The 24,325-nt window shown below is 44.3% G+C and overlaps 1 protein-coding gene across 3 annotated transcripts in view; it reads left to right on the top strand.

Annotated features, from left to right (window-relative positions):
- Window positions 1-24,325, top strand: part of LOC142490524 (potassium/sodium hyperpolarization-activated cyclic nucleotide-gated channel 3-like) — a 72,520-nt gene that overhangs the window by 24,487 nt on the left and 23,708 nt on the right. For 2 of the 3 annotated variants that reach the window (XM_075592915.1, XM_075592917.1), the window contains exons 3-6: window positions 5,502-5,612; window positions 16,248-16,373; window positions 16,464-16,625; window positions 22,282-22,375. In XM_075592915.1, coding sequence (XP_075449030.1) covers window positions 5,502-5,612; window positions 16,248-16,373; window positions 16,464-16,625; window positions 22,282-22,375 — 493 coding nt within the window. The remainder of the gene's footprint in view (window positions 1-5,501; window positions 5,613-16,247; window positions 16,374-16,463; window positions 16,626-22,281; window positions 22,376-24,325) is intronic. The other variant, XM_075592916.1, reaches the window with a different exon arrangement.

The following is a 24,325-nucleotide window of genomic DNA, read 5'->3' as shown; positions in this document are numbered from 1 at the left end:
GAGATATCGGGCTTTGCCCAGTCTCTCTACCAGTTCATCAACCCTGGGCATAGGATAAGTATCACATTTTGACACAGCGTTTAGTTTACAGTAGTCATTACAAAACATTGTTGTACCGTCTGGCTTTGGGACTAAAACTATAGGGCTGTTCCACCCACTTTGGGATTCCTCAATTACGCCTAGTTTTAGCATTTTTTTAACCTCTAAACTTATAGCCTCTCTTTTGGCCTCTGGGATTCGGTACGGTTAAGGTTAACTCGGACCCCCGGTTCAGAGACTAGGTCATGTTCAATTACGCTAGTTCTACCTTGCTGTGTAGAGAAGACTTCTTTGTTTCTTCTCACTAAATTCTGGACCTCTCGTTTCTGATGAACGGACAGGGTTTCAGTTATGCTAACCTCTGGGTCAGTTTCTCGATTCTCTGATGGACTTGGGGGTACTAGGGTTAACAAGACCTCTCTATCTTTCCAGGGCTTAAGTAGGTTTACATGGTAAATTTGCTCAGGTTTCCTCTTACCTGGCTGTCTCACCTTGTAATTTACTTCTCCCACTCTTTCCAAGACCTCATATGGCCCATGCCACTTAGCAAGGAATTCACTCTCTACGGTGGGAAGCAGAACTAGCACCCTATCGCCTGTAAAAAAAAATCTGACCCTAACACCTTTATGATACGTATTCCTCTGTGCCTCTTGAGCTTTTTCCATGTGTTCCCTCACTATAGGTAGGACTGTAGCTATGCGGTCCTGCATCTGGGCAACATGCTCTATTACACTTCTGTATGGGGTAACCTCGTGTTCCCAAGTCTCTTTGGCTATATCCAGTAAGCCCCTTGGGTGTCGGCCATACAATAGTTCAAACAGGGAGAAGCCTGTGGATGATTGGGGAACCTCCCTAATGGCAAATAACAGGTATGGTAACAAACAATCCCAGTTTTTCCCATCCTTATCGACCGCCCGGCGTAACATGCTTTTTAAGGTTTTATTGAATCATTCCACTAAACCATCTGTTTGTGGATGATAGACTGAGGTTCTGAGATGCTTGATTTTTAGGAGTTTACATAACTCTTTTGTTACTTGGGACATAAATGGTGTTCCCTGGTCAGTTAAGATCTCTTTAGGAATTCCGACCCGGGTAAACAGGACTATTAACTCTTTTGCTATGTTTTTAGCAGAGGTGCTACGTAGGGGAATTGCCTCCGGATATCGGGTGGCATAATCTAGTATTACCAATATATGCTGATGTCCCCTAGCAGACTTTATTAGGGGTTCTACTAGATCCATAGCAATCCGGTTAAATGGTACATCTATTATGGGAAGGGGTACCAATGGACTACGATACACTTTGAACGGGGCAGTGATCTGACATTCTGGGCATGAGGAGCAATAATTTGTAATTTCTGCCAGAACCCCAGGCCAATAGAAGCTTCGGAGAACCTTTTCTTTTGTCTTTTCCACCCCTAGGTGTCCCCCCAATGGGTGACTATGTGCGAGGTGTAATACTACATTACGGAATGTCCGTGGTACCAACAATTGTTTAGTTATAATTGATTTCCTTTTATCAACCCGATATACTAGGTCATTCTCTACCTCGAAGTAGGGGTAGGCAAGTGACCTATCTGGTTGGCCCAGAGTACTATACTGGTCCCGTATATTCCTCCTTGCCTCCGCTAATGTGGGGTCTTCCAACTGGGCCTTCTTAAAACTCCCAGGACTGACCTCTAGGTCAGTGAAGGTCTTATCCTGTTCTGGGGTGGTAAGCGCCTGTTCAACATCTTGATTTGGGGTATTCCCTACCAAGGTGGCCATGGAAAAGGGGATTTTACAGCACTCTTCCTCTTTCCCCTTTTTATTTGGGCCCTCGTCAACCTCCATTTCTTTAAAAGGGAAAGGATTTGTTTCTTCTGTTACTTCTTTATGGTCCGCTATCGAACTCTGGGCGCTATTCTGAGAGGAGGACCACATATTTAGAAAATGGGGAAAGTTGGTCCCTATTAACACATCATGTGCCAATTTGGGTACTATACCCACTTTGAAATCTAGAGAACCAAACTCTGTTTCAATAAGAACATCAACAGTGGAATATTCGTGATTATCCCCATGTATACAACAAATTGCCACTCTTTGTGAACTGTTTACCTGTTTTTTCCCAATGGGCAACAGATATTCGGACACTAGTGTAACCATACTCCCAGAGTCAAGTAGTGCCCGAACCCTCTTACCATTTACCTTTACAAATGCCCAGAGATGGTTATTCAAGGGGTCCTCTGGGCTAGGGCCCATACATTGATACCACAACGAATAAGGTTCAACGCTGTTGCATTGCATTGGTTCAGTATTTAGTGGGCAAACTTTCGCAGTGTGGCCCCTCTCATAACAATTTACACATTTAGGTACATAGTCTGTGTCCCACTTAGAGCCCTTTTTCAGCTTCCCACGTTGGCTGTTGCCTTTAGTATACGAGCCACTGTTGCTGGTGCTGTGTGAAGGCGGTCGTCGCTCTTCAGCCCCCCTTAACCCTTGAACCCTTTTACCGTCTCTGGAAGAGTCCTGGAACCTTGGGTAGTGGGGATGCTCCATGACTGTGGATTGCAGGTGCTCTTCTGCTGCATTGTACCTTTCTACGAGGGCCACCAGCTCGTCTGCATTGTGGGGGTCACTCTGACTGACCCAACGGCGTAGGGCAGAGGGAAGTTTCCTCCAGAACCGGTCCATGACCAACCGTTCCACGATGTGGCTTGCTGGGTTGATCTCGGGTTGTAGCCACTTCCGAGCGAGGTGGATGAGGTCGTACATCTGGGATCGGGTGGCTTTATCCAACGTGAAGGACCATGCGTGGAACCTTTGGGCGCGAATGGCCGTGGTTACGCCGAGGCGGGCGAGGATCTCGAACTTCAATTTTGCATAGACGTTAGCTTCAGCTGGCTCTAGATCAAAGTAAGCCTTCTGGGGTTCGCCTCTTAAGAAGGGTGTGATTAGACTGGCCCACTCAGCTTCTGGCCAACCCTCTCTCTGTGCCGTGCGTTCAAAAGTGAGAAGATAGGTTTCAACATCATCCGAGGGCCCCATCTTCTGAAGGTAGTGGCTTGCCCTGGTCATTTTCGGGCCTGGGGCTGCGTCTGCCAGTGGAGTCTTAATGATAGTCCCTCTCAGGACCTCGAGTTCCTGCTGTAAGCCCTGGGCGAACCGTTGTTGCTCCTCTCTCAGCAAGCGGTTTGTCTCTTGCTGGGTTGCATTCGCGTTTTGCAGGGCTGCATTCGTCTGTTGCTGGTTTGCATTAATCTTTTGCTGAGCTATTAGCAGCTGTTGCTGGGTTGCCTTCGCCTCTTGCAGGGCTGCATTCGTCTGTTGCTGGTTTGCATTAATCTTTTGCTGAGCTATTAGCAGCTGTTGCTGGGTTGCATTCGCCTCTTGCAGGGCTGCATTCGTCTGTTGCTGGTTTGCATTTGTCTGTTGCTGGTTTGCATTTGCGCTTTGCAGGGCTGCATTCGTCTGTTGCTGGTTTGCCTTCACGCTTAGCAGGGCTGCATTCGTCTGTTGCTGAGTTTCATTCGCCTCTTTCTGGGCAGCTACATTGCTTACCAACGCACTCACCACGTCATCCATCTTGTTCGGGGGGAAGAAAAAGAGAAAAAAAAACCTCTTTTTTTTTTTTTTTTAAAGTTCTATTACCCGCAGACCTTTTAGGGTTCTGCCCGCATTCTCCACCATATGTGACAAACGTCTTACTCCGGGGCTCCGCCGTCTGTCCGGGACTGTTAGAACACGGTCTTTTAGGGTAGGTTAAATGACGAGGCATAACGTGCTGTTCCTTTAAACAGGCTATTGCCTGGTTTATTCAGTCCCAGGCACTGAGACTGCCACACGGAATTCAAAATAATACATAAGCAAACAAAACCCTGCTCGTCTGAGCAATAACTTAACTAAGGGTTTCCCTGACTGGGGTTGGACTGGCTTATCCAGTTCCAACAACAAAAATAAGGAACTTTGCAGTTTTAGACAAAAGGAACAGAATGATTTAACCTGTTTGGTGAGAGGCGTTTCCCCTCTCTGCTTCCAGCAGCCTTCCTGCCTCCAGGCTCTTGGGGAGAGGGAAGAGGAACCAGGAAATCAGCCTTAAATACCTGATTTCTAACTAGCAGAACAGGTGACAGAAATCAGGCAGCAGACAAACTCTGGTCTGGATCCCTCATCCCTCAGTTCCAGCACTTGCCAAACTGTGGGATGGAGTGCATGCATTCTGAGGCTGCACTTTTCAGCCTAAACAGGATAGAAATTGTTCAGTATCCTGGGAGACCTATATATGGAATTTATTACCATACCCTGGTTTCTGTCACAATGTGTATATTTATCTCCCTATAATCTCTTTCCATTATTAGAAATTGATTACCTTGACTGCAAATAATAGTTTCAATCATATCTTTTGAATGAGCAATTCTACCCTACAGGGTTTTTTTCGTACACCCCTTGCCCCCTCCTCCGGTTCCCGAGATAATGACCTTTTTATGGCTTTTTGGAAATCAATATGGCGGCCATTCAAGCCTCACTCCTGTGAGCCATTTGGAAGCCGCAAAGTCAGAGTAACCCAAGATTCAATGGTTCTACTATGTTTGCATTTCTATTCCTTGAACAAGGCGTCTCATACAAGAGACAACAGCATTGTAGAGGGAAGTCTCCACCTTAATCTTTGAAGCCCTAAATGAATGTGACTATATTATTGGCAGGTAATAATGTGAACAATTAATTTGCTCATTTACATGCCAATAACTAAAATCATTGTATTCTTCACTGTGTCTCATGCAATGTGATATTTAGCTAAGCTGTAACAAAGCTTTGTGAAACATGCCGCTATGGTAAATAGCTGCTAGTATTTCCAAACTGTAAATGTGATACACATACTGTGGACATACAGTATAAATGAATACATTACATCTGAAAGTCTGCACACTGATAATACACTGCTGTATGAGAGCAGCACCTCATGCCCCTTTTTTTTGTTGTTAACATGGGAAGCAGGGGGTCCCCGGAGCTGAACCGCATACATTTTAGCACTGGTTCCCAAGATACTTACCGGGGAACGTACCGTTGGTAGCATCCCCTCTATGGAAAGCAAAATTTCGTTTAAATCGCCCTAAGTCGTCCGGGCCATTCGGAAGCCACAATGTCATCTACCATGGCTTCCGATTGGCCCGCGTGACGTGAGCAACTAAACAACCAGGAAGTAACCGGCGACACCTTCCCGGGTGTCCCCTGAGGTGAAGTAAACGTGGCTCAGCTACGGAGACCCCTGCTTCCCATCTATATCTTAAAAAGAGGGGGGCAATGGGGAATGCTCCTTTATAGAAACAAACTCAGTGGGTGCTTTAGTCTGGGAATACATTTTTATTGTGGACTTAATTGTGCACATAATTATATTATTAAATAACGGTTTTAAAATCTGTGTACTTGCAAATGATTGTGTATAAGAAATATCACAGTTGGTAATTTTTGCCTTTGAAATATTAGCAAGAAGTAATATTGGATCCAGTCACTATCCGGACACACTACCTGAAATCTTGGTTTGTTCCAGATTTGGCGTCTGCTCTCCCTCTGGATTTTGTTTTACTTGCACTACAGGTAATACATTTCTCAGATTATTTTAAACTATTAGAAGAAACAGAGCAAGATGTTAACCTTAAGTGGTAACATTATTAACTGAATTACAAGTACAGATGTAGCGGCCGGTTCTCTACCGCTTGCCGTGCGTGTATTGCACGGCAACCTCTAGCAAGCCAAGAGATTCCAGCGGCCAGACTAATAGCCCAACGGATTAACACAGCAGGGGTCCCTGCGGTGTGAATCCTACCGGGTTCCACCTGTTTGTAAGAGATGCGCAGTAACAGATGGACTGAATCAGTCACTCAACGTGGGTGCCTCTAACAGGCGATCGAGGGGCTTTTACTTTATTTTAATCATTTCTGTCCAGTTTTGTAGCAGTGTGTCTCCGGAGCTAAATCGCATAACGGGGCCTGTAACTCGGGAAGCAGGGGATCCCTGGACCTGAAATCAATGCGATTCAGCTCCGGAGACCCCCTGCTACAATACTGTATTATTAAAATAAAAGCCCTGCAATCGCTGTTAGAGGTGCGCAGGTAGAGTGACTGATTCTGTCTATCTCTTACTGCGCGTCTCTTACAGACAGGTGTAACCCGGTAGGATTCACACAACGTGAGTCTCATTCAAACGCAGGGACGTCCGCTGTGTTAATCCGATGGTTCATTACAGCCTGCTGTGGACCATCTTGCGGATTTTTCGGCAAATTGGCCAGGGGTTTTGTCCCATGGTGCAGTAGAGAACAGGCCGCTACATCTGTAGGACATGGAATGCAAGACACATCTAACTGTAGGCTGAAATAAATTATTTTATTGGGTTCATGGCAAACTGGCACATTATACACTTAGGGGCTTATGCTAGGGCTTCGAAATGTGACTTAGTGCATCTAAAGTACACTTTACAAGCGGATTTGCAAGTTTTGCTATTCTGTAAGCCCTTTTCGCATGTGCAAACCACACAAAAAAGGCTTTTTTACAAGCGTTTTCTTTCCGGCTGTACAAAATGACCAAAATCGCATTTTTTGCAAACTCCCTGTATTCTAGTAGCTACGGAAGAAGGAGGACTTCATAACCTAATAGTATCTCCAGTGGTGTATATGTCCTCTCAAACCTCCCACCAAATAAATTAGGGAGAGATGCCTGTACTGAAAATTGAACATTTCTCAGGTACCCTCGGAGATAAGCTAATGTCTATAAAAACGATATATATTTAAATGAGTCACACATCCTTAGATATATCCTTTAAACTAATTAGTTAAAAATAACCTGTGATGAAGGGGGTACCATTGTCAGACCCAACAGGATTAGAACCAAGAACATTGTTATTTAGGGCAGTTGCTGGTAACTGCAGCTTCAATCCCCTCCCCCACCACTGGTTGTTTGATTTTCATTTTTACTCATTTTATTTTAAGTTGAATTGTATTCTTTATTTGATTTGGGAGCTCTAGTTAGAAAAAGAGTGCTGAGTTGCGGCTACTTGCTGGGGAGAGAGGAATTAATAAGGAGGAAGAAAAAGAGACCTACAGGTTTTTAGAAACTGACTGTTTTCCTCCCTTAGCAGAGTAGCAGCTAATTACTGTAGTCTTTAAAGGGAAAGCTCCTCTCTGCACCTCCTCCCCAGGCACTACCTCCTCACCTGACATAAAGGCTTATAATATCATGCCTAAGGGGAGGAGAGATAGTAGGGCACACAAGCCCCTGACCTCCAAACGCACTTGCTCTAGGTGCACCAACCATGGCCACAACTCTCAGCCTAGTTCATACAGTGCCCTGGCTGCATCTTCCCCAGCTCCTGCTGGTAGCTTAACTCCTGCAGCTCCAGCTACATCATGGGCACAGTTGACAGCTGCAGGCATTAAACCCAGCAACAACAATGCTGGGGCCATGCTTAAGCAGAAAGCATGGGGTGAGGTGCCCTATATCACCTAGCTAGGGCATTGAGGGCTGTGGCTTAAGTAGTTGGCCCTTCTGCAGTGGTGGCAGCCAGTAAGATGTATGGGAAGGGTGTATTCTTTCTCTGTACGCTGGCTACCACATACAGTATACCCTGGTGCAGAGGTGCATTGTTGTAGGGGGGACATATAACCCCATTGCCCACATGGCGGTCATCTATCGCCCACCTATCTCTACTCACCTCTCTTCCGTCTTTCTCACTTTGAATCTTAGCTCTCCTTCTTTTTCTCCTCTGACTCCCCTGTTCTTCTCCTTGGGGACTTCAACTGCCCTATTGATGATCCCTCTCTCCCTTGGGCTTCCCGGTTTCTCTCTCTAACCTCTTCTTTTGGCCATCAACAGTAGACTGCAGCCAGCACCAACAAGGATGGCCACTACCTAGACCTGGCTGTCACTTAAAACTTTTCTCTCTCTGATTTCTCCATTCCCCCCTTTCCTCTCTCTGACCATCATCTCATCTCATTTTCTCTCTCTCACTTCTCCCCTTATCCACCCCCATCTATCCCTCATTTCTGCAGATCCCTGCGCTCTATTGACCTACCAGCTTTTGATTCCACTTTGCGCCCCTCCCTCTCCTCTCTCAGCTCTGCTTCAGACCCTGACAACCTGGTCAGGCACTACAACTTTGCCCTATCCTCCTTTCTTGATCTACATGCCTCGCTTTCTTACTGCTGGTCACGCCCTTCTAACCCCAGACCATGACTAAATTGCCACACACATGCTGCATTCCTGCACTCTTCCTCTGAACGCCTCTGAAGGAAATCTCACACTCTCGCAGACTTCCTTCAATACAAATTTATGTTATTCTGTTTCAACTCTGCTCTCTCAGGCTAAACAAACCTACGTTTCTTCCCTAATCAACATGCACAAGTCTCACCCACGCCGACTCTTCTCTGTCTTTGACTCACAACTCAGACCATCCTCTGCTGCCTGTATTGCTTCCTCTATCTCACTTCAAGGCTTTGCTGACTAATTCAAGGAAAATGTGGAATCCATACGTCAGGACATCCCCTCTATATTCTCCCATCCTACACCTCTTCCTAACTCTCCTGTCTTCCTTCACTCTTTTCCTGCTGCCATGGAGGAGGATGTATCGTTGCTGATCTCCTCTTCTCCCTCTACCACTTGCCCTCTTGACCCCATTCCCTCCCATCTTATACCTCTTACCTTTTGCTCCTACTATACACACACACATTTTTAAACTCATCCCCCTACTCTGGTACATTTTCCTCCTTCAAACATGCAACAGTTATATCATTACTCAAAAACAGCAAGCTTGACCCTACCTGTCTTTCTAATTATCGACCTGTCTCCCTCCTGCCTTTTGCCTCTAAACTCCTTGAACGTCTTGTATTCTCTCGCGCACCTCATTTTCTCACTACCTATTCTCTCCTAGACCCTCTACAATCTTGCTTCCCCACTGCTCACTCCACTGAAACAGCCCTCACTAAAATAACTAATGACCTACATGATGTCAAAGACAAAGGTCTACAATCTTCCCACATTACTTAACCTCTCTGCAGCATTTGATACTGTGGACTACACTCTTCACATTCTCCAATGTCTTGGTATCAATAACAAAGTTCTCTCCTTGATCTCCTCTTACCTCTCCCATCATTCTCTCAGTTTCTCTTTTGCTAACACCTGCTCCTCTTCTATCGATCTCTCTGTGGGGGTACCCCAGGGCTCTGTCCTGGGACCTCTTCACTTTTCTCTTTACACACTCTCTCTAGGTAACCGATTCACATCACTTGGGTTCAAATGTCACCTCTATGCTGATGACACACAAATTTACTTTTCAACCCCTGACCTTACACCTGCTGTACAGACCAAAGTTTCGGAATGTCTCTCCACTATTTCCTCCCAAACTTGGCCCTACTACCTCCTTCTACATTACTGTTGGAAGCACTATCATACACCCAGTAGCACAAGCACGCTGCCTAGGGGTCACACTTAACTCCTCTCTCACATTCTCCTCTCACATTCAAAAGGTAGATAAAACCTGTCGTTTTTTCCTCTGCAATATTACAAAGATACGGCCTTTCCTCTGGACTTTCTCTGGATAGGGAAGCAATGAATTTACGGGTGTTGCATAGTCTCCCTCTGGGAGAGGGCGGACAGGGAATAGTGTGTGTCCGCTCTCAGATACACACTTTCCGCCTCCAATACCTGCAGAGATACTTATTCGCGGATCCGTCTCCACAGTGGTGCCAGATGGCGACCAGTTTCTTTCGCAGCTGCACAATATGGGTTATGACCGGCAACTGTTTATAATTAAGTCCACGGGGTTAGGTAGAGACCTCTCGGTGCTGCTGGCATAGTATAAGGACCTACTAAAGGCCTGAAGCCTGGTCTCCATGACAAGGAAAGTAAAGACAGTGGTGGGAGTTGATTTCCTTGCCGAACCCTTGCTGTTTAATCTGGCAGTGTCGGTTCTGATGTTGGAGTCACCCTATATCTTCCGCCAAATAATCCTGGTGTGAGTGACCAGAGTCAGAGATATCCTGGACTATGAGCGACAGGAATGGGTAGAGACAGAGGTGCTTGCTCACTGTATGGGTCTGTCTACTGCTCGTGGATTTAGCCATCTGATCCAGGAGCTTGAAGACGCCATTTCCCCCGACTCACTTACCTTCATCAAGGGGGTATTGCAGACCGGAGAGCCCTGCCCAACTTTCACCCCAAGCTCGTCGGATCTTTGCGTGGGGCCTTAACCATGGAAACCCCCTCAGGTTCTCGTCCCAAACCTCAGCAGGTTGGAGGACATGTCCCCGGCATGCCGTGGAAAGGGCTGTACTCTCTCGTGCTCCATATAGTGCACTACTTCATCTTTGTTGCCCGCCCTGATACCATCTGAAGGGGGTTACTAGCAGCAAATGAGGGCGAGAGGCCCCGGTGGAGGGAACTCGATTCCGAGTTGGATCCCCCGTCTGAGGATCTGAGTTGAAGAGTCCTCCACGGTGCACGGGACGGTACCTGGCCCATTTCACGGACTCCCCTGCCACTTGCCAATTTTGTGGTGAGCGAGAGTCCTTGTACCATATTTTTTTTAGTTGTGCTAGACTGTAACCCCTCTTATCCACTTTGAGGGGCCTTCTCCTGCAGTTCTGACTGCACTTTTCCCCCCATCTATTTCTTTTCGGCGCTCAGCATCCCGGGACAATAAGCCTAGGGATCTCATCATCAACCTGCTCCTGGCATTGGCTAAGATAGACACTTTTTATAGAAGCAATTTAGAAGATGTGATTTGCAATAGAGAATAGGGTTTTATTCCGCTACTTCTGAACATGCCAAACCGTGCAGTTTGGCAAAGGCAACACCGGCGATGCTAGAATAGGCCCCTAAATCTCAGATTTTTAAAGGCTTCCAGAGATATTCATACAGCACGAGACCACCCCCCAATCCAGAGTCCTGGCTCTATATACTATGTATATATGTACTGTATGTCTTTATATAGCACCATTAATGTACGTAGCGCTTCACAGTAGTAATACATGTGACAATCATATAAATAACAAATAACAGATCATGGGAATAAGTGCTTCAGACATAAAAGTAACATTTCGGAAGGGGAGTCCCTGCTACGAAGAGCTTACAATCTAATTGGTAGGTGGGAAGAACGTACAGAGACAGTAGGAGGGCATTCTGGTTAATGCGTCTGCAGGGGACCAAGCTTTATGTATCATGTGTATATTATTAGCCACAGTGCTACTCATATGCTTCTTTAAGCAGGTGTGTCTTAAGGTGGGTCTTAAAGGTGGATAGCGAGGGTGCTAGTCGGGTATTGAGGGGAAGGGCATTCCAGGGGTGTGGGGCAGTCAGTGAGAAAGGTTTAAGGCGGTAGAGGGCTTTAGATACAAAGGGGATACAAAGGGGGTAGAGAGAAGACATCCATGAGCAGAACGCAAGAGTCGGGATGGTGCATAGCGAGAAATTAGGGCTGAGATGTAAGTAGGAGCAGGAGAGTGTAAAGCTTTAAAAGTGAGGAGGAGAATTGAGTGCGAGATGGGGGATTTGATAGGAAGACAGATTTAGGAAAAAGTAGAGTGATTCTGGCAGCAGCGTTTAGGATAGATTGTAGGGGAGACAGGTGAGAGGCAGGAAGGATGGACAGCAGGAGGTTACAGTAATCCAGACAGGAGAGAATGAGGGTCTGAGTCAGAAATTTAGCAGTCGAGCAACAGAGAAAAGAGCGTATCTTTGTAATATTGCAGAGGAAAAAATGACAGGTTTTACATACATTTTGAATGTGAGAGGAGAATGTGAGAGGAGTCGAGTGTGACCACTAGGCAGCGTGCTTGGGCTACTGGGTGAATGATAGTACTACCAACAGTAAATATATACTGTTCCAACAGTAAATACAGTTGGGTCCGGAAATAATTGGACACTGACACAATTTTCATAATTTTGGCTCTGTACGCCACCACAATGGATTTGAAATGAAACAACCGAGATGCAATAGAAGTGCAGACTTTCAGCTTTAATTCAAGGAGTTGAACAAAAATATCGTATGAAACGTTTAGGAATTGCAACAATTTTCATACACAGTCCCCTTATTTCAGGGGCTCAAATATAATTGGACAAATTAACACAATCATAAATAAAATGTTCATTTTTAATACTTTGTCGAGAATCCTTTGCAGGCAATGACTGCTTGAAGTCGGGAACGCATGGACATCACCAAACGCTGGGTTTCCTCCTTTCTGATGCTTTGCCAGGCCTTTGCTGCAGCTGTCTTCAGTTGTTGTTTGTTCGTGGGTCTTTCTGCCTTACGTTTTGTCTTCAGCAAGTGAAATGCATGCTCGATCGGGTTGAGATCAGGTGATTGACTTGGCCATTGCAGAATATTCCACTTCTTTGCCTTAAAAAACTCCTTGGTAGCTTTCGCAGTATGTTTCGGGTCATTGTCCATCTGTAAAGTGAAGCGCCGTCCAATCAACTTAGCTGAATTTGGCTGAATCTGAGCAGACAATATTTTCCTATACACTTCAGAATTCATCCGGCTGCTTCTGTCTTCTGTCACATCATCAATAAACAGTAGTGACCCAGTGCCATTGTAAGCCATGTATGCCTATGCCATCACACTGCCTCCACCGTGTTTTACGGATGATGTGGTATGCTTCGGATCATGAGCCGTTTCAAGCCTTCTCCATACTTTTTTCTTCCCATTATTCTGGTACAGGTTGATCTTAGTTTCACCTGTTCAAAAAATGCTGTTCCAGAACTGGGCTGGCTTTTTTAGATATTGTTTGGCAAAGTCTAATCTGGCCTTTCTGTACTTGAGGCTTATGAATGGTTTGCACCTTGTGGTGAACCCTCTGTATTTGCTCTTGTGATGTCTTCTCTTTATAGTAGACTTGGATAATGATATGCCTACCTCCTGGAGAGTGTTCTTCACTTGGCTGGATGTTGTGAAGGCATTTTTCTTTACCATGGAAAGGATCCTACGATCATCCACCACTGTTGTCTTCCATGGACGTCCAGGCCTTTTTGTGTTGCAGAGCTCACCAGTGAGTTCTTTTTATCTCAGAATGTACCAAACTGTTGATTTTACCACTCCAAATGTTCCTGCTATCTCTCTGATGGATTTTCTTTTTTTTTTTGAAGCCTAAGGATGCCCTGTTTCACTTGCATTGAGAGCTCCTTTGACCGCATCTTGTGGATTCACAGCAACAGCTTCCAAATGCAAATGCAACACCTGGAATCAACTCCACACCTTTTACCTGCTTAATTGATGATGAAATAACGAAGAAAAAGACAAATAAAGAAAGAGAAGACTTCACGAGAGCAAATACAGAGGGTTCACCACAAGGTGCAACCCATTCATAAGCCTCAAGAATAGAAAGGCCAGATTAGACTTTGCCAAACAATATCTAAAAAAGCCAGCCCAGTTCTGGAACAGCATTCTTTGGACAGATGAAACTAAGATCAACCTGTACCAGAATGATAGGAAGAAAAAAGTATGGAGAAGGCTTGGAACGGCTCATGATCCGAAGCATACCACATCATCTGTAAAATACAGTGGAGGCAGTGTGATGGCATGGGCATGCATGGGCATGCATGGCTTACAATGACACTGGGTCACTAGTGTTTATTGATGATGTGACAGAGGACAGTAGCAGCCGGTTGAATTGTGAAGTGTATAGGGATATATTGTCTGCTCAGATTCAGCCAAATTCAGCAAAGTTGATTGGAGGGCGCTTCACTTTACAGATGGACAATGACCCAAAACATACTGCGAAAGCAACCCAGGAGTTTTTTAAGGCAAAGAAGTGGAATATTCTGCAATGGCCGAGTCAATCACCTGATCTCCTGGCAAAACATCACAAAGGAGGAAACCCAGCGTTTGGTGATGTCCATACGTTCCAGACTTCAAGCAGTCATTGCCTGCAAAGGATTCTTGACAAAGTATTAAAAATGAACATTTTATTTATGATTGTGTTAATTTGTCCAATTACATTTGAGCCCCTGAAATAAAGGGACTGTGTATGAAAATGGTTGCAATTCCTAAACGTTTCCTACGATATTTTTGTTCAACCCCTTGAATTAAAGCTGAAAGTCTGCACTTCTATTGCATTTAAGTTGTTTCATTTCAAATCCATTGTGGTGGCGTACAGAGCCAAAATTAAGAAATTTGTGTCAGTGTCCAATTATTTCCGGACCTAACTGTATAATATATATATATATACAGTGGTTGACAAATCACCAAAAAATCTACTCGCCACACAAAAAAATCTACTCGCCACCTAGTACCAAACGTGTGCTGCTTGGGCCAATAGGAGCTCGCCACGATGTTAAATCCACTCGCCCGGGGCGAGCAAATGTATAGGTTTGTCGAACACTGTATATATATATATATAGACCTGTCTAAGACATGTGAATGTGCTCACAAGAGATCTTTGTATTTGCTACAGTATATGCTATACGTTGGAGGTTTTTTGTCGCCCTTTTCACCCACTATAACGTATATAAAGTACGGTAAACTTACCCAGCTTTGAAAATTGCAGAGCCAGTACAACCAGCCTCACACTGATGAGAACCAAAAGGTCGAAACAGCTGTCTGTGAGTGGTTTGACTGGCTTTGCATCTAATCCCATGCTGTGCTTAAAAGCTGTGTGAACAACGAGCATTAGCATATAAGGGTTCCATGTAAAAATGGATTTCAGGCAAAAGGTGACACGGTGTGCTCATTTGCATGCCATTTCCCAGAATCCCTTGCTGCTGTGGAAGCACTGTATGCTAGGTGATAATGGTGAAACGCAGGGTTGCACACCTGTCTAAGACATGTGAATGTGCTCACATGTGATCTTTGTATTTGCTATGTCTATATCTATATATGCATTCTGTATACCAATGCGTTATGCTGGATTGCAAGCAAAGATGTTGGGGCCACCTTTTTTTTCTACAAGGTTCTTCAGTTTGGACAATCCTCGTGTGTACTGGAATAGTTGTTAACTTTTACAACAATTAGATTGTAAGCTCTTCGAAGCAGGGACTCCTCTTCCTAAATGTTAATTTTTACGTCTGAAGCGTTTCTTCCCATTATGTGTTATTTATATTATTTGTTATTTATATGATTGTCACGTGTATTACTGCTGTGAAGCGCTATGTACATTAATGGAGAAGAAATCCGAGGTCATTCAGGCAGTATACTTAGCTGGGCAGGAGGCAGGAAACAGAGATACACTAAAGCCGGTAGCAGCGTTGCAATGCCCTGAGGGTTGCAAATTCCTGTCCTTATATTGGCCTCGGCAAAGAAAGTGGACAAGGTCTAGGCTGCAAGACATCTGGCAGATGTAGTCTTTTAATGTCTCCAGTCTGGTGGACATTTGTCCATTTATCCTGATCAGGTCTAGCTTTTTGCTAGGCGCTGATGAACCGGTCTGACAGTTTATATTACTTTACATTTGTTTTACACCATACAATTCTCCTTTACCCTGTGTGGACCAGCATGTCCCTGGCACCGTAGTGCAACGGACGTGGCGTTGGGGCCGTTGTGATGACCAGGGTACTGATTACATGGCCCCATTGCTAACATCAGGAAAATGGTGACTTACTTAAAACTGACTGTGATCTCACTACACACGAGCAAAAAGTAATTTACATTGAGGCATTATCATAAGGCCATCATGGTTATACCCTAAATGTAAAAACAAAGAACAAAGAAGCCCAAAGCTACATCCAATATGACAAAAATACACAGTGAAATTCCTATATATCTCTTGAAAAGGGTCATTTAGTTAAACCCTTTGGCCATTGGTAATTTTTGGGGTTCCTTAGAGCTTGCTGGTTATCTGTGTGTTCATTCATACGGTAGTAATGGCCCAAAATGTATCTACTGCCCTTTTGAAGAGTATTGAGACCACGGGGTCTCCTAGAATAGAACCCCACTGTTCACAACAAAATAATTTTGAAAAGTACATTTGCCGAGAGTAAGATGGTCACTGTGCATCCTCCTGTTGCCAAAACAATCATTAAGTCATCAGTACTGACTGGTTATCTCATTGTTTCCTGCTGCCAGCCTTGTTTGTCATCCCAAGATGGACAGTGTTTGAGGACAGTAACTCCTGAAACTAGTTTGAGAAATGCAAAAATATATATGTATTTTTTTAATTGAACATGGGCAAATTGCTGCTTTAAATGCCTGCAGAGAACATTGTTGGGTCTAATTTTATAACACATTTGTACTTGAACTGTTTCTTATTAGCTTACAGTGCCCTATTCCGAACCCACGAGAAATGTCTCTGATGTCACTAACGTCATTCTATTTGCCCGTGTTCTAAGGCTTCTTCGGATCGCACGGTTGGCAAGGTACATCAAAGAGTGGGAAGAGGTAACATCCTTTGAAGAATAATCATGTATTTCACATATGCATATGGACTTGATAAAGGGATTTTTTTGATGTTTGTGCCTTTTTGTTTAGGTTACAAATATAAACATGGAGGCCGTAGAAGTAATAACCCGCATCCTAACCATGGTTTTGACACTCCTTCTCATGTGTCACTGGAATGGGTGCATCCAGTTTCTTATTGCCACCTTCCAGGGCTTTCCCAAGAGCTGCTGGGTAGTTAAGGAAAATCTAATAGTAAGTAACAACTAACTATATCCGGCTTGTCCACATGGTCTCGCAAATGAAATTGCACTTCTATAATCATAACAATATGTGCTGAGTTATACTCTAAAAGCAGGAATTCTCCTACCCACTCCCAAGAAGCTTATTTGATTTTAATTCATATCATGTTAGTATTTTGCCCCTTAGCTCCTGGACATTTAATATTTAAATCTTTTGTATCTCAACTGAGTAGTGAACTAAAAAATTAAAACAGCAATGGAATGGGGGAAGAAGAGATCTGTTACAGTAAGTAAAAAAAAAAGTCGATCGGCGTGGACTGTCGCTTTAACAATTAACGAGAAACGTAGATGAAGCTTCGGTATAAGAGAATACAGTAGTTGTTTGTCAGAAGGGGTATGTAACATGCAATGCCTTTGTATGAAAGCTTACAGATATGTTTAATCATGCAGCTGTATCCTGTAGACCAGCGCTCTTCAGCTAAGGGGGCAAGAATTGTACTGTAATTTTAGATATATTTAAAAAGACTTAAACATTTTATAATTTCAATATTTTGCCAGCAATAACAACATCTGTACCACATCCAGAGGATGTAGTAGCAGGACTTATCGTCATCAATACCATGACAAGACGTGAGAAATTGTACCTGTGGAAACACTTTGTGCTAACAGAATCAGATCCCGCGGTTTGGATGGATTTATTTATTTTTATTGTAATTCAGTATGTGCCAGTCATATTGCACAGTGAATATCTTGGTCCATGCCCGCCATATCTCTTTAAGGTCCTTGAACACCTCCCTCACTTTGTTTAAACTTGGTTAACTAAGAGCAACAATTTAACACCCCCCTGCTAGTCATTTCTAATCAGTTCGAAGATAGCAGGCAGGAAAGTACCGGTGACAAATGGGACATGCGTTTATACAGAATATCTTAAAGAAAGATGAAGGAAGAACACAAGAAAATCTTCATGTTGATCTACGAAGGGTATAATGGAAGTGGATTTGTTCTGCATAATTTTGGTTAGTGAACTTTGGATATGTACGGTGCTGCCAGTTGAGACAGAATGACCTCATGGAATTAGGATGTATCCATGTTACCTAGAGATACAATAATAATGTCACACTGTTTTAGTTGATGGGAAAAAGGAAAAGTGACAGTCACGTTAATATACAGTTACTGTTCACAACACTGCAACTAAATTGTGCTTACTTTCAAATAGAACTATAGGTCCTGGTCCAATTCTAGAGATTCCTCTCGCAGCAGCCACCGTTGGATTCTCGTGATTGTGGATCCCTTCTTGTACATGTGCATTATTTTAATGCTAGTTTCTCTGTTCATTTTTTTGGGTATAGTTGCTATTCAGAATGTACTACTGAATGTAGAATGCAGCTTCGTTATGCAGGTTTTATACAGGTAACTGTGCTTTAGAAGTAAAGTTACTGTACGAGTATACTCCTACAGTACCTTTGACACATGGCCACAACAGAATCCCAATCACCAAGTCAGGCCTACCCAACATTTACACATTTTGTTGAATTTTGCCACAACCAATGTTAAGTGATCTACTTTTGACATCTTAACAGAATCAACGTCAGCTGTACTGTATATAACGTCACACAGAAATTGGATTGTCATACTCAGATAGAAAAGGCTGATCTTGATCAGAACTCCTGCTGCATCCCTCTTTTCCATCATTTGCATCAACAATGGATCAATCCGGCTTCTACGGACGCAAGAACCTGCTTAGTGCTGTACCAGCTACAGCACTAAGGGCCCCAAGAAAGCGCAAGCGACAATAATACAAAACATCTGTGACCCCTAAAAACACTTGTACAAAGAATAAAGTGGGAAAAGTAGACCTGGCACCACCCAAAACTACAAAGGACTAATCTGGAAGAAGAAGAAGCTACTGTGAACCATAGCTATTGATTTTCCTAGGAAAGTAGGTACCCCAATCACCATCGCACCCAGTTGACCCCACCTCTGACCCGTCGCAACCCAGTCCAGACCCAACTCACCCCAGCTCAGACCTATTGCACCTCACTCCAGACACAGCTTACCCTAGGCCACATTCAGCTCACACCCAACTCCAGACCACCCCACCTCGGACCCATTGCAACCCACTCCAGACCCAGCTCACCCCAGTTCGTACCCAGCACACCCCACTGCAGACCCAGCTCACCCCACCAAGGACTGAGCTTTGGTCTAACTGTAACTGGTTCCTTGTACAGGGATAGCATGGCATTGTCAAGTGTTTACTTTTTCCCAACAATTGTGATGCTGCTATACCTTGCAGACCTGTAACCAGACCTGCCACTGCTTGTGCACAGGTACCTGATTAGGAGCAGAGATGGGACTTAATGGACAAAAACATTTACTTTGCTTTAGAAAGGATGGACTAAATAGTGATGCACATGGATGGTCTCTATTCGTTTGTTTATAAATTCCTGCAAGAGAAACCAGAACATCTTGAGGAAGCCTTATCGTCACCCCCCCCCCCCCCATGTGCCTCCAAGAAATGATGAGAATCCGACACAGCCCGAACATACAGTCCTGCTCATTCAGCGACAATGACATTGTACCTATTACCCCCCGTGATACTGAGAATGATGACCTGCAAGAAAGTGGCCTCCCGGAAACCTTACCTATGCCTGTTTACCAAAGCACACTTGTTGCACCTAAACCACGGAGGCCTAAACGCATCTGTCCATGGGGGTCCAGTAGATGGAAAGATGTGCTGCATGCTGCAGGGGACAGCCACATTGATTTTCACAATTAATATTCAAACATCATGTGCCTTTTCAACGTTATGCCAAGTGGGCCAGATATGTGAACTTTGATAGCTACCGTTGTAAGAAGGCTATACCCAACAATTTGAAGAGAGCTATTTAAGATGAATTTGGGAAGCAGTTCGAATGCAGAATTCAAGGCTGTGAAAGACACAATTAATGGGCTTTTAAAGCATCTGAGGATTGTGGGCTGGAGTAATCAGTGACTGAAACATGAAAGGTTTTAATGGATACAGTTTTTTGTTTAATTAAGTCGAGGTGTGTGACAGGCAGTCACGGGGTCGCGACATGCAATGAAATTCCGGGGAATTGCATGTAGTTTCACGCAGTCATTGGAACAGGAAGTCTTGCTAGAGTACATCTGTATATTTATATTGTCTTAGCTAAAGAATGAGCTTCACCGTGAAAAATTGTACTTCGCTACCTAAAAAAAAGTTGCAGGCACAGACAGTCCAAGGCTGTATTTGGCCTGTGGGCTGCAAGGAGAATGTAACGGATCGGGGGACTCGCAGTTCCCAGCGTGTCCCCGTCACCCCAGCTTCCACAGTGCCTAGTTCCTCCGCTCCCCTACGTTCCCAAACTCTACCTTCTTCCTTCAGCCGTTCCTCCACGGCTCAGTCCTCACGCCCAGGCTTACACGCTGCACACGCGCGCGGTCCCCTTACCAAGCGCGCGCGCTCACGACCGCGGGTTCCCTATCGTGGCTCACACGCTCCTTGGCGTGCCTCGGTCACTCCTGTCCGTTTCGTACCTGGTTCCTCCGTCCCCTCTGTCTTCTCTCCCGTGCACCTCCTCCGCTGGTCCTCCCCCACGCTCTGGTGCACGCGCGGTGCGCGCACATAGCAGGGTTACAGAGGGCGCGCGCACCCGCTCTACTTACTTACCTCCCCCACGCTCTGGCTCCGCCCCCCGTCGGTTGCAGGCTATTGCCTTAGATTACCTCCCTGTCTCCTCCCCTGCTCTCTCAGACCTATCTCTGCAATTACCCACTCAAACCTCTGCTCCTCCCCTCACCCCCATTGGTCCTTCTTCCCATATAACCCCACTCCTTCCTCTCAGTCCTTGCTCTGCATAGCTTTCCTGTAGCTCCTGTGTGTGCAGTGTCTATGCCTAGCTCCCTTGTCTGTTTCAGCTCTGGTTCCTGTCCCTGTCCGTGCCCGTTTTGATTCCTTGCCTTGAACTTGAACTCTGCTTTGGACTTGACTACGCTGCTTTCTCCTGCCCTTGGACCCTGGCTTTCGGACATCACTACGCTGCTCTCTCCAACCCCTGAACTCTGGCACTTGGACATTACCCTCCGACCTCTGGCACCCCGGACTCAGCAAGTATTACGTTAACCCTTACTCTCCAGGCCCGGCAACGCTACTACCACACTCCGGGCACGCCCTCACTGCTGTGGGTGCGTGTTATACCCTTACCCACCTCAGTACTGGGGACTGGCCAGGTCTGCGGGCATACAGGCGTTACAGAGAAGAACTCTGCTGTAGACACCTACATATCACCCGCTTATTTATGTTTTTCTACTTCACAATTTAGGCCACATGTAAATTAGGCAATTGTCTGTATATGTTTTTATTTTATGTATATGATAGTACTGTATCTGGACAGCATGTTCGTGCTACAGTTTCTCCTTTACATTTCCCCCCCTTTAACAGTCGTTACATTGCTCAGCCTCTTTAATTTAAACGCCAGGACACTATACTCACCAGACACTCTCGCTCGCCCTCTTAGCAATGCCCTATGAACCAATGCATCTACATGTACTTCTACAGTCTCTGTAAGTCTTGCAACATGCTACTTATACTGTAATCAGTTAGGAACAGGAACTCTCACCCTAAGTTTACTTGTGTATTAATACCCATTTGGTTCCCTGTGTTATGCAGCATTTACTATCTAGGTAAAGTACTGCATATTTTGTCTACTTCACTTCTTCCTTTTAGAAAATGCTCCCCTATATCCCCTAACCGCTGGCAGCATTCTGCTCCCTTCTTACCCTTATCCGTCAATGTCTCCTCTCTTTCTTGAGCTCATGAATGAGATCTCCACTCCCATGATGTTTCTCATTTCAATAGCTCATGAGGTGGTACCTCTGCATTGAAAGCCGTAGGACACTTAGCCCAGCAATATTTTGCATGAGAGGGGAATTGGTGCAATATATTAAATGTAGGTAATAGTATCCAAGACGCCACTTGACCTGTTACAGTGATCTTGCCTAAATGCATCTAATTCCAGATTGCCTTTTTCATCAACCATTGAGCCTATTACTCTATTACAACACTTGCAAGTCAGACAACTATGAAATGTCAATGTTATCCAGTTTTTACCTTGTTTATCCTTTTTAAGTTGAAATTACATAGTTACATAGTAGATGAGGTTGAAAAAATACATACGTCCACCAAGTTGAACCTATGTTAGATTTAGATGACAGACACTAATTTTATATTTGTAGAAAGGCAAACAGAAAACCCTAGCAATTTCCTTGTACAAACAAGAATGTATAAGTTATTGAATTATATAAGATACTCTAAAAAACCTCCAAAGCATTTGGTTACTAAGAGTATGAAAAATGATTTAGAATATTTTTACTTTTGGCTATTAGAAGGCCACAAACGCAATTCCTCCGCTTTGAGCCTAAATATATCTTCTACTGCTGAAAGTAGGAAATTGCTCCTTGCTGCGGTCTCCCAGAAGCCTCTACTACTTGCTACTGTTGTTGGAGACAAGATACTGCACTTGATGGACATCTGATCAAACACAGGCAGGCGTTATATTACGTTCTTTAGAGGAAAAGGAGCATGAGGCAGAATTAAATTGTTATTGTCTACAGTTTACAACGCTTTAGGTATTTACATAAACATTTCTAATGTTTTTTTTTGTCTTCAGAATCACTGGTGGGGGGAGCAATATTCTTACAGTGTCTTACGTGCTATATCACAAATGATGAGCATTGGTTACGGAACCAAGGAAATTCCCGGAGGTAAACAAGAACATGCTAGCGCAAGGCTCTTCAACTAGAAGCCCACAATCCAAATGCGGCCCGCAAAGGGCCTTGATTTGGCCTTTGGACTCTCAGCTTCCTAAGCAATTAGTATTAGGTTAGCAGGGACAAAGTGCACATTTTCACACCGTAAAATAAGCTCATGTAAATATATATAGCTAAAGATGTTATAATGTACTGTACATGCTTGCAAAATGTTGAAATATTATCATTTTCAAGTCTTTCAACATATCTAAAATGACACTGGAATATGCTTGTGGCCCTTCTACTCCTAAAGGTTTTCTGATCTGGCCCCTATGGAGAACTGGTTCAAGAGCCCTGTGCTAGCTTAACATGCTTATTTGTTTGCTAATCGATCATGGAAATGTACAAAGTAGGATGTGAGATTTGACCTATCACTTAAAATAGTTATTTTCACAGAGCAATTTTGCAGACATACAGATGTAGCAAGCCTAAGTGTCTTCGGTGCCGCTGCCACGCAACCGCGGCGGTCGCGGCACTGGCGGATTATTGCCGCTGGAAGTCCAGTCAGAAGTATGGACCCGCCATAGTTCGATAGCGGCAGACCCTGCCCCAGCGCCGCAAACTTTTGCTTCTTTGTCCGCGACACCGTGGACAGTACATAAGTCTTGCTATATCTGTAAGTAACACAATAGAAAAGAGAGCTCGTTAAATTTGCACAGGGAATGGTTGTGTTATTTTTGTCCGCCAGTAGATTTAACTCCTATGCAAATGCTACTTGTTTTGTCTTTGCTCAATCTCAAATACTTTATATCTTGCCATAAAGATAATTTTTTTAGTAACTTCAGGATATTCTCTTTAGTTTGGTGGCTATTGAATTGCAATTATTAATACAGTAGTAATAATAACTTTATTTATAACTAATATTTATTTAGTGGGTTTTTTCCCCAATGGGACTCAGAGTGCTCCACAATTTTCTTTAAAAAGCACATCTTATTAAATATGGACCGTTACAGTCTTTTCAAGTCTATTCAAGTGAATGGGCTCCTAGAGGTCTTCCAGTACAGAAGGAGTAGCACTTCATAGTAAATATGGCCCCTATGTGTTAGCACTTGTTGAGTACCTTCAGATCACTATGGCATAGCTAGTGCCAAACGATGAACAATGCAATGAAAATGTACAATTAAGAGAAACAGGCCTTGTCATTTTTTTCCGGCCCAATTTTATCTTCCAACATCACAGCTGCACCGTTGCTAGCAAGGCCTATAACTTTAGTTACAGAAATAGCCTTTTTATAAAAAAAAAATTGGGTCAAAAACGTAACAATATTTTCTGATGAACATTCCCCAAGTACGGTTACATTGCCCCAGAAATGTGTTTGAGCTTTTCCATTAGCAACTGACATAAGTTTTCATTTTATGGTGATTAGCAATATAAACTTCTGTAACTTCATACAAGTCCACGCAGTTGTGGATTTAAAATGTTGCTGCCCGTAGGCTCTTTCCATTTTTGTTGCCCGGGCCTCCTCCTCCTGCTGTGCCGCCCTCCTCCATCTGCAGCGTTGCGGCATCAAATGATGCTGCAACGTCACGTGCCGACACGTTTCCATGACAATGCGACGCCATGTCACGGCACGTTGTCTTAGCAACGTGTCATCACGTGATGATGCCGCGATAATGCAGAAGGAGGAAGGCAGCGCGAAGGAGTAGGTAAGAGACCTTTACAGAGGCCTCACGCTCTCCCCCTGCAATCAGTGGGGAAGAGAGCAGGGCCTGTGAATATAGGGGGAAAAAAATTGCTGCCCCAAAGTGTTGACGCCGCAGGCACGGGCATATCGGGCCACTGAGTTCACGCGAGTGCTCTCAACCTTCTGTATAGGTAAATCAGAGTGCCAGAAATGTGCAGCCAGGATTTCACCCCAGTGATGGACAAAATACAAAACAACGTTTGGCAGAAAGTATATACAGT

Source organism: Ascaphus truei, chromosome 3 (assembly GCF_040206685.1).
Source record: "Ascaphus truei isolate aAscTru1 chromosome 3, aAscTru1.hap1, whole genome shotgun sequence".
NCBI classification, from domain to species: domain Eukaryota; kingdom Metazoa; phylum Chordata; class Amphibia; order Anura; family Ascaphidae; genus Ascaphus; species Ascaphus truei.
The sequence above is the reverse complement of the archived record's forward strand: the minus strand, read 5'-3'. Positions and strand labels throughout refer to the sequence as shown.